The following is an 11,833-nucleotide window of genomic DNA, read 5'->3' on the forward strand; positions in this document are numbered from 1 at the left end:
TCACATAAATACTTCTTTGGAAATAATAGAACGTTTTGCCCACATTTCGTGTAGCCTTCGATACTTAGAGATAATCGAGGATTGAGAACTTTGAAAAGATTACGAGATATTGTATCTTCTAGAGGGTGGGGTCGAGTACGCGCCGGTCTGTGAAAAACGCGTTGGGAAAAACGACCGCAGGTACAGGATCCTCCGTCGATTTACGATTTGAGACGCGCGAACGCGGGATCGTCGACGCGGGGCACAATGGGCGGTCGTGTTGCTCGTTGCCTTCTCCAGGATCGAGCTGTCCGTCTACCTGCGTCTATAATCCGGAAGCGTTCGCGGGATCACGCACGAGCGGGCACGTTGTAAGAGATACCGCATCGTGGGATCGCGATGTGATTTCGTACGATCTCTCGTACGAAAAGGAAATTTCTCTCCTGGGGATCCCCTCTTCCCTTTCTTTCTTAAATAATACGCGCGATCGACTTCCGTCGGACCACCCGGGCGGGACTGTGCGACGATTTTAGAGCTTTTCTAAGTGATACCCCTATTGAAAGGGAGCAGAAATTATCTATTGCATTTGTCGATTGTTCGTCGACGGACTTCTGCGCCCGCGATTGAGAGTCACTCCGTACATTTATTCATTTCTTCATCTCTGCCTTGCAAAATGAAAACATTTTCCCCGCGAACAAGCTCGAGCGAGTTCATTGAATGCATTATACAGCAGACTCGAGCTTGAACGAGCGGGCAGGAGGCGTACGTTGGTCGCGACTTGGTCGTGCGAGCGAATGACAGCGAAACGTCGTCGGCGAGGAGCGACTGATTTATGTCCACCGCGGTCGGCACTCCGAGTAATTCCGCTGCGACGGGTGCACAAGTAGACGTATACGCTGTTTATCTTCTCCCACGTGGCCGAGTCTCATTCCGCCACGTGTCTCGATGCCTCTCAATTCCAACGAGATCGATTAAAAACGCGAAAATGTTTTTAGCGAACGATTGTCCGATTCTTCAAAGTCGGGATACGCTTTAAAATATTAGAAGGGTCGTTAGCTTTATTTTTAAGTGTTGCTTATTTAGAACATACTTCAGAATGTATGTAAGAATATATTATAAAAATATATTTTTTCATACAAATGCAATAAATATTATAGAAATGTTTAGAATATATTATAGAATATGTATGTAAATCTTGCGATTGGGGTACGTAATGTTTAACAGAATCTATTTTTTATTGCGTTTGGTAATTGAAGGTATCAAAATTAGATTCTTATACAAATGTCAAATTAAAGCTGCGTTATGTATCTTATAATACAGCATTCAAATCATCATGTTAGAGCTGTAATGAATAGAAATTTTCTCTTTAACTTTCTGAGAAGATAAAAAAGCTTAGAATCTCCTTTCTGAAGTCTACACTAAGATGCCAGCGTGGTTTAAAGAACACTCCTATCAACTAAACGCGCATTTCCGTCGCATATTTCGTCGCAATCCCTAATTCCAGTCACTTAGATATCTCATCCATAAATTATTACTCAGTCTGTCCGGCTGTGCCCACGAAGAAGAGGGGCCCAGGAGGAGACACAGGTGCTGCGGAGACACCGGCGCGGGGGCTACCGAATGCGCGGCCGGCATTCGACAAATTTCGACCGGCCGATCGTGGTTATCGCTCGATCCGGTCGCGAGATTGCGCTATCCCGACGCTTAATCCCCCGTCCCGGTCCCGATCCCGATCCCGAGGACCGCAGATATTCGGCTGCGTATTCGGCGCGCGCGTTAGACCGTCTCTCAAATAAAGCAATCTCCAAGATCGGACAACGACGCGGCGGCGGTTTGTTCCTTTATCCACCTCCCCTTCCCGCCCGATCGCGAAAGTAGCCATTGCGCTGACCGCTGGCCGCAGCCGGACTCCCCCTTTGTCAGAAAACAGAGCCTACTTGACAGAGCGGAAGCGGAGGTGGTAGTCGACTCCGCAGAATTAATCGCCTCGGGGAATATTTACGTTCTCTCGTCCAAAAGGGCCTGTCCCATCGCCTGTCTCCACCTCTCTTCTTCGCTCCCACGACGGTCCCTGGGTCCCTCGGTATTCCTCCTCCTTCTCCTCCATCGTGGAGATCCTCGCGGTTAGATGCGACCGTGAATCGGTGCTTCGCAATGACCACTTACGGTAGTTTGATTTTATCGCGACTGAGACCGCAGCGGGGGCGAAAAAAAGTTAAATGCCACGCGACGAAGCGCGAGACGCACATAAAACGCATGCTGAAGTATAATTAGCTTCCTGAATATTTTAATTAATAGGTTTCGTAACGCAGGGAGAAAACTTGTGAACGCGCTATTAGAGAGATTATAATTAGATCTTAGGATCTCACATTGAACGTGTTAACAATTTTAGTTCCCAAAGTTGTGGAATTTTTAAAATAGATCTTATATGTATTTATAATGTAATAATTTTCATATGTACTCAGTTATAATAATTTCTGTTGCAGCGGAATTGTAATTAAGCTTGTTAGCTTAGTTACAATGAATATGTGAAATATGGGGGGAAAATTTTTTTTATTATCGGCAATGTAATAAAGCAATTGGCAAAACGCGCTTCTTCGGGAAAAGGGATGTTGCAGTACAAGTTAGCACTTGGGGTTTCTCGCCGTTCTGGCTGAAAAAGATGCTCGTGAGTCTGTCGGTTTGCGCATGGAAGTTTGCTCTATCGCCCAAATAGCGTTAAATACGGAAAGGACGGAGGCACTTCTATTGTCACTGGAACACTGGTCGGTTTATGATTCTCCAACAGTGTTGACTTAGACGCCGCATCTCTTCGTTTATCGGTATCCCGAAAAATTTCATATTTATCTAGCGTTTACGGAAGTTCACGCTTACATGTTTTCACACGCGAAACTTGGAAGCCGAACTTTCGAAGCTATCCACTTTTTTAATTGTTTAAGGAAGCGAATTGCTTCAGTTGCACATCCTAATGTTCTTATATGTATTAGTATTGACTGTTATAGTCGCCAATCGTATATACATAGCTTGATGACGAACGATGAATAACAAATTACTAGTATATTAGCTATCACTCTTAAATAAATCCAAGAGATTCTCCGAGGAATTAAATGTTTCGAAAAATCCTAACTGCGCGAAGCTACGTCGAGATTTAAGGAGGAAATATATAGTCTCTTGCGAGTTTTCTGTCAAGATATTAGAATTGTCACTGTACCAAATCATTGTCTATATTTTTTACATGTAGCATAAAAAAAACGATTTCTCGAAAGCATAATTTTTCTCGTCGCAGACGAAAATAATGGTCGTTCATTATTTTTTAAATTTTACTAAGCGAAATTTAAAAGCTTCATCCGCTGAAGGAAGAATATATAGGCTGAGAATGTGTAAAGTGCACACGCAGGACGCGCGAGAAGGAAGAGAGGGAAGGAAGGAGTCATTGCCGAAGGAAGAAGTCTGCAGGTTCTCAAATTGCGATGAAACCAGGCACCGACGCGTCGCGCGGGTTTCATATAACGACCGGACCACCGATGGTGGTGCTGCCCATCTCTTTTGCTTCTTCGACGGATACTCATCCATCCATCGACCCCGACGCACTGGCGAATTCTTGCTCCGAAGAGTTGCGTGGACACACGAAAAGTGGATCGACGATCGACGTCGACGTCGACGGGGAGAAATGCGAAAGATGATGACGATAACGGATCGCGCGAAATTGAAAGTACGAGAAACAATATGGGAAGTTAGATATGCAATCGAAATAATTTCGGACATTATATGTGATACGATGTCGCGCAATCGTAGATATTTAAAGGTCGAGGTATGTTCGCGGAAAATAAAGAAGTGTCCAAAATTTATATACTCGTATATACGTAAAACAATCTAGAATCTTCTAGAATTTTAATTTACTCTTTATTTCAATCCTTTTTCTTGGTTAAAATATAAATTTCATTCAAGCAAGTTTTTTTCGTTTAACGCAATATAATAATAATAATTTCAAGATTATAAATTGTTGCGTATATATGAGTATATAAGTCTTGATTTGACATTTCTTTTTTTTTCTGTGTAAAATTATTGTAGAATAGTTACTGTAGAATATAGTTTTATTTTGTAAAAATACAATCGCGTTTTCAGTCTCGCAAGAAGTATAGCTATATATATATATATATATATATGCTGTATTAAAAATAAATTATAGTATACACAGTTCAGCGGGCGATATGATACAGCACTTAACGCTAACTAACTTAAGGTACTATGATACAAAATTTACAGGTTTATTTACATACGTATTGTTAATATTCTGTATGAGATCGCTGTTATCTGTTATTATCACATTTTCCAGTATATTATGCAATTGCTATGAATATGAAATAGCTTCATGAGTTTCAAAAATTTGGAAAATGTTGAAAATATTGACAAATATTATCAAACATGATTTCAAAGCGATAGATACAAGTCAAGATAACTGTTCATTCAATTTGTCAATTATGTACGAACAATTTTTTAATTTAAAGGCACGTGTCTCAGATGCGATAATATTAACTGCATTAGAGAATGATCGTTCTCCAAATCTCTATATTACGTAGTCAATCTACTACTTTCTATCTTTCTGATACAGTTTTCACGTAGCGCTTACGTTAGCAATTGGCTTAGCTTCGATCGCGGCAGATTAAATAATGTCGAGAGAACGAACTCGCGAATCACGTATCGTTCGATCGGCTTCTCTTTGCCCGAGCTTAGAAAAACTTATTGGTTTCCGGTATCGTGGCGAACAAACGCACTCCCTCCTTTTCCTCTTCCTCTTGCTCACTGCAGCAGGTCGTAAAGCGCGGTGATATAAGATTGAGCCATCTGCAGGGTCTCGTATTTCGATAACTGTCTATCGTTGCCCAGGGACGGCAGGTAAGTGCGCAGCCTGTCGAACGCCTTGTTCAGATTCTGCATCCGTCTTCTCTCGCGCGCGTTCGCGGCCAGCCGGCGTTTCCTCACGATGGTCGAGTTGACGTACTTGCCCCGCCTGCGTGGGTCACGTCCGCCGGAAGTGATGTGCGCGTTCTCCGGATGATCCGCGCCGCCACCGTCGCTGACCTCGTCCGCGTCCTCCTCGCTGTCGCCGTCCAACGTCCGGTCGGACAGGCCGCTGCTGGAGTTGCTGACGACGCTGCCGTGGCAGGATCGCGTTTTATCGACGTCCAGGTTGATCGTCTCCTCGACGTCCTCGCGCTCGCCGTCCAGATTGATCATCTCCTCGGCCACGAAGTGGTCCATCGCGTCGACGCGCAGCCGCTTGTTCTCGAAATTGTCGCTCAAGCCCAATGTTGTCGACGATCCTCGCTTCGTCGTCACGTTTCTCTTATCCTTGATGATCGAGCCCAGCAGCCGATACGTCGGCGCGCTGTTGACCGTTTCCGGTTCCGACGAGATCGACAACGTAGTGGCGGGACTGACGGAGCGTAAACTGGCGGTGGGGCTCGGGGTGTGCCAGCCGTCGCTGCAGTTATTGCTGTCGTAGACGAGGCTCTGCGGCACGGCGAGGGTGCTGACGGGCGGCAGGCCAACGGTCTTGCCCGTCGTCTTCGCGTAACTCGGCAGGTCCAGGTACGCGCAGCTAGGCACAAGCGGCTCGTCCTCGCGCGGCGGAAACATGTATCCGTAACGGAACATCTCCTGCAGTTCCATAGCAGGATTTACGCGTTGGAACAATGCACGCGCGCGCGCGCTCGCGCGACTACTCCACGCGAAGAGCGAAGGATCCCGCGCCGCTCTTTTCTTCCGCCGCTCGGAAAGATCCTTTCACTGAAACTTCGCACTTCGTTGAACGGAGAACGAGTGGAGAACGAAGAATCCGTCTCCTCTCTTGTTCCGCGGCCTCGCTCCTCTTATCGGAATCGCAAATTGAGACGAACGATATGTCGAAGGGCACGATGATACTAAGGTTGTCAACGGTTAGAAGATGACTTTCTCGCGCGTCGATCGATACGTCGAGTCGAGCCACGGGGTGGTTCTGAAGCCGGGTGGACCGGCGTCGGGATATTTATGCGTTCGCGGAGCGAGGCACCCTCGCGTAGCACGTGCCGGGCCACCAATCGTGGCCGAGCTCGGTTCCCCACTTTACGATTGGTACCAGGGCCCCGGACTCGGGGTACGCGAGCGGGGGCCGCAACAGGTGGCCCGGCGCCTCCGTCGTACACGCACGATCTCCTCGCACATGGAGCTCCGCGTATAGCCATTAAAGTCATAGCGCACAAAAAGATGTAAGCAGAGGAACTTGAGTAGCGACGTAGCGAGTGAATGAATCGCGGTCAAGCATTCTCGAAAATGCGAGTTAAGCTCGGTTGCAGCCGGATTGACTTGCTGAAGTTTCATCTTATGTTACGCGTAATGAAATTTTCGTGAGCCCTTCGCGATGTACTACATACGAACACGATTAAACGAAATAATGATGAAGGGCACCCTCTTCGTAATAAAATGCTTGCTGTCAAGGCACTTCCTCATTCTATGGTAGATACATGTTCTTGCGCCACTTCAAGCGCGACACCGGAAAATTGCTCTTAACATGTGCGCAAGGGAGAATATGCACCTTGTGGTCAGATACACAACGGACACTCGTGGCAGGTGGAAAATATTGTATTAAGTATCGCAATTGGATCACCTTACGAATTTTATATAACTATGTATCCAGTAATGTAATTTACTAGAATGCAAGGGATGCCATAGAAGCGAGTTTTTCCAATATTTTTGTTGGAAGATTAGATAAGTTTAACGAAAATTACTATGCGAAGAAAGTCGGTTTGCCTCCGGAACGTTTCGTCTCGTAAAGACTCGGTAGGTTTCTTGAATGTTTGTTGAAGCGATTTGTAATCAAAAACGCTTAATCTCTAAATATGATCTGAAGACAGATCATTTAGACATTTTCCGGAATGCAACGACTCTGTTCGAGCGCTATGTGAACCGGGAGAGATCGACAGACCCCGGGTTCGCCCGGTTTTCCCCGAGATAAAAACGGATCGCGTCTGCACAAAAGGGTGCAAATACTTTAAGGGCGTAAGGTCCAGTTACATCTTTACTCGCTCAATTAGCGAAAACAGGTAGGATAAGGTTTGCGGCGACCGCGACACGGTGGTCCGTGGCAACCCGATCTCTGTCATTCCCCATTCCGAGCGCGCGCAGCCGTCTTGGATTTCGGAGATCGCCTCACAGCCGCCCGAAAATTCTTCCTAAGTAGTCGGAACGATAATCCTCTACTTAAAAACCTTCCGTATCTTTTCGGCGGGGACGCGCGTGCAAAATGCGAACGCGCGCGTCTCCGCGGCTCGACGCGCGATTTCGTCTTGCGTGTTTCGAGATATGGCAAGGTTTCCTTAAAAAAAAATGCAGACTTGTGAGATAAAAGGAACAAATGGAAAATGTAAAGAAAGAAGAAATTTTTGATTTCCGTAATTCAATTTTTCGAATTCTGAAATTTTAGATATTGCAATTTCTTTGCTTATTATACTTGCCTTACTTTCCTAATACTTTTGGATATTCGTGAATTTAGATTTTCACGTTAAAAGCCTTCAAACTTGACATTTTAAGAATTACAATTTTTAGAATTTTTCTATTAGTTTAACAAATAGGAAGATATTTATAAAACAAGCGTTTTGTATAATGAAATATGTAATGCATGTTTTTATATTATATAATATTAAAAAAAAATCACAAATTATCATAGATTATCAATGATACAATAGGTGTCTCAAGTCACTAGATGACTTTAAGATATAATGTCCTTTAGGTTTCTTATATTAAAACACTTTTTTTTCTCGCGGATAGCTTATATCGGCCCCAGGTGGTTCGAGATTTTTCTTGCATCGCGTCCTCCTTACAGTTTCCAATATCCCGCGCGAGATATTCTCGCTTTTTTTTCCGTTCATCAGGCGCAATTTAAAAATTGATCGCTTTCATCTATTATCATCTCGTTCCACGGATGGAATTGTGGCGGAACCAATAATTAGGACGGCGAAGCGTAAGTCTGGCCTACCTGCCTCTCTGCCCTTGCCCTAATCCACCTATACATATATATACGTATACCTCCACCTTTTACCTTTGTATCTACCTGCCCGTGACGTCGGAGTTGCGCGCTCAACCCACTCATTCCGCTGCGTGTCTGGACTCCTTGACTTGCCAGAAACTCGCCGACGCAATCGGAACCGGACGAGATAACGCATTTATCAAGAAACTGCTTTCCTGAAGAACCGAAATTACACGGCTCATAATTCGATTCTCATGATTTGTACAAATGTAAGCTGAGAATGCAAAACTATATGAAACACCACGAAAAATACTTTTACGTAATTTGAAATAACTATGTTCAAAGATATATAACAATCCTTATTAACGTGGAAAAAATATACATATTGATACAAAAAAGATATATATTTAAGAATAATAAATCTAATAAATTATCGGTCAAAATTGTTTGCATATTGCTGAAGATATGAAAAGTGGAAGGACACTCAGACAATTACGCTTCATAAGTAAAGCGCTTTTGAGAAGAAGACATGCCCCTTTGATAACAAGCGTAAAATTAAGTAACGCGGTGTCCGAGATGAGGATTGCACGAGTCGTTGCGGGCGCGGCGAAGAAGAAAGAAGCGAAGAAGAGAAACTGCGCGCGAGAGGCGGCCCGCCGTTGGCGGCGCAGGGTGGATCCGCCATCGGGATACGCCCTGGGCGTGAGTCGAGTAATTAAATACAAAGTGAACTCATTTGTGGAGCTCGGTGGCAAATAACATGTTACCCGGCAACTAGCGGGTAATTTATGAGAGCGCCGTATGACGGCGGTCCCTCCGCCGGCCCTCCACGAAGATTTCCCATCCCTCGCGCGCGTTTTGTGTGCGTCTATCCTGTGCCTCATCGGGGCCCAGTCCGATGAATATATGCATTCAGAGATAGAGACGTGAGCTTTCGCGGACTGGACGAAATATTTCGGGTCTCGGAATATAATATACTTATATTTGGAGAGGGACGCCGTTTATTCCACCCTCGTCCTTACAACGATCGCCCTGCCGCTGTCGACTGACCAGCTTCCCCTCCTCTTCGCCACGACCACGTCAGGTACGTCGTTTCATCAATAATTCATTGAATCCAGCGTGCTGATAGATATGTTCTCCATTAGATCGAAAAGCGAGCAATTAACCCAAAATCATTATTGCTACCTTCCGAGAACGGATTGCCCGTCCTTCATAACTTGCAACTCACTTCTTGCCCACAAGATTCTGATTTTAGGCATTCCTTAAAATTTCTAGAGCACACCGGGGGAAGAATGTTAAAAAGATAAACGTAACTCAAGGGTACACATTGTACTCGGCACGTTTTTCTCGGAAATAAAACTTTTGTATTAATAGCCATTCATTTTTTATATCTGTCTAAGATGTTCAAAAAATCGTCGAAAATGATATAGCAATAGCTTTTAAAAAATATTGCAACTCTATCAATTATATTATTATTTAAAAATATCAATGCGTCGCACAGAATTTAACATAATAATTACTTTTATTAATTGTCTCCACGATAAATCATTATTAAAAAAATTATAATTATATAAAGATTCTTCCTCAATAAAAAATGGCACAATGTAGCTATATAAATAATTTGTCGCCAGCATTCGCCGTCTTCTTTTTTTTAATTATACTGGGTGAGCTACTGCTGATGCGTGCGGAAGGATACTTCTCGGCCATGCTCCTCTCGTGTTTACAGCCAGCCAGACAGGACGAACACGAGTCCTTCTAGGCTTGTTAGGAGAGTGCGTGCCGCGCTGATTCCGGGAATACAATTACCGCATTATACGGTTCCGCTTTTTCAGATTCCTCATTTTGTCCTTACGGGGAGAGTGTGCTGTGCTGCTACGCCGCCGCGGCCGCCGTGTTTCGTTTCGTTGTGCTGTTGCCCAGTGATTCCTAAGCATGACGTGCGCTCCTCCATTCTGCCGAGCGCGTGAAACATTTCTCAAACGAGGCCCTCGTCGCCGTAACGAAGGCTCGAAACGAGACGAGCGATTGGCCCGCGGTGATTTCTTCGTCTCGAAACACCAATCGATCCAATCGACGTTTCTAAGGATCGTAATACGTGTATGCTGCACGATCGCCTGTTGAATCGGGTGCTCATTGACGTCTCCATAATTTCATTCAGCTTCAGATCGTGCTCGTTATTTTAGACACGTGAACCACTTGAAACCTCTCCCCTACTCCATCTGCTATTTGCGAATAAAGACTTTTATTCTCCGTCGCATTACCAAATAATTGAAAATCAAATGGTATCAGAATATCAATGGGATCTCCCTACATTTTTTTTCTGGTTCATAATACATCGCCTGCAAAGAAATAGAGCGACTTTACGATCACCGATAGTGGACGCGCGTTCGTCGAAGTCATAAAGTCGGTTCCCCGAGCGATCGGTATTCCATAGCTGACGACAGCTAGCGGCTAGCTTATACGCTTTCGGTGGTCAACCGCGACGTAGAAGCGTAACGATGCCACCGCGACGGGGGTGGGTCTCCGCTTCTCGTTTGCGACTTTGTGTCCTTCCCTGAAATCTGGGGGTCAATTAGCGATTACGTCGGACGAAATGGCATATCGGGACGCGCGCAAATAACTAGGCGGCGCGTCTCGGCCGCGGCGCGATCAGACGCACCAAAAACCACCGGGAAATCGTTCCCGGGGTAAAATGAAGTTATTGTCGATAATCGTCCGTCGTATCCGGAAGAACGTATAGATCCGCTGTCCGAGATCCTCCTCTCGGTGGTCGCCGCTTTTTCGGCCGCCCAATACGTTTAGGGATGCGCGGTCCGTCGTTTCTAATAACGCCGCTCTCTCTCGTCGAGATACATAAATAATACAGCCATTGTAGGTCCCCATACAATTTCCACAATCCCAAAAATTTGTCAGCCTGATACAAACCTAATAGTAATTGGATTTATTACGTGTATGTTTATTTTAAGTAATTATCGTGGAAAAATCATGAGACTATGCGAGTCATCTGCCTACAAAAATCTTTACAAACCGAATCAAAAGAAGTTTATTTGTATGTTGTAAAAATTGACATTGATGATAAAGAAATGATTAATAATAAGATGATTTGGAAGCAATTACCATTAAGTTTGGAGGTATAAAACTATTCACATTTCATATGTAAATAGCACGTAAATGTTCATGATAAGAGATCCTCTTCGCTAATGATCATATATTAGATACGCATGATTAAAGGAAACTCACGTGCGCCGACGGAGGAAGGACAATGGGGAGACAAAGGGTGCAATAAAGGAAAATGGTATACCGTCCTACCGAATGATATAGAAGCCGGGAAGAAAGCAGGGTCACTTGCAATCACCACCGACCACCCTTACGTTGTTTTTTAACATTCATGAAACGCGCCCGCGCGCACGCTGGCGTCGTTAATCGGGCGTAATATATGTATTGTAATATGGTAACGATCGGCGTCGGGCCGGCCCCGCCGCAGGAAGGTAGTCGTAATTAACTTAAGCCTAATAGAGCGTTTAGTGGAGGCTGCTTTGGGGTAGGTCCGTCGCATTAGCATAAATCATAGAGTCAAAATTCCTGGCCCGTAGGCGAGCGCTAGTTTATCATAGTTTAAAAATGAACGGGTTACCTGACTGCTATACGTCGCTGGTAATTACGACTGTGGATAATCCTCTCGGTTTTCCGACGAATTTTCCACTGTGATCGAGCGCGAACGCGCTCAGACTTTTCCGAGCGCATCATATATCTGACGTTCAAACCGTTAAACTGTGTAATAAAACATCGAAATACAAAAAATATCAATCGTATTGCAGATCTAAATATAATAAATTTTAAATAATCGAA

The 11,833-nt window shown here is 44.6% G+C and overlaps 1 protein-coding gene across 1 annotated transcript; it reads right to left on the minus strand.

The window, feature by feature from the left end:
- Window positions 1-4,779: 4,779 nt before the first annotated feature.
- Window positions 4,780-5,652, minus strand: LOC112457410 (pancreas transcription factor 1 subunit alpha). The gene has a single exon (XM_025020429.1). It carries the CDS (start codon window positions 5,650-5,652, stop codon window positions 4,780-4,782), a length of 873 nt encoding a protein of 290 aa, XP_024876197.1.
- Window positions 5,653-11,833: the final 6,181 nt, after the last annotated feature.

Source organism: Temnothorax curvispinosus, unplaced genomic scaffold (genome assembly GCF_003070985.1).
Source record: "Temnothorax curvispinosus isolate PA1 unplaced genomic scaffold, ASM307098v1 QBEX01007764.1, whole genome shotgun sequence".
NCBI classification, from domain to species: domain Eukaryota; kingdom Metazoa; phylum Arthropoda; class Insecta; order Hymenoptera; family Formicidae; genus Temnothorax; species Temnothorax curvispinosus.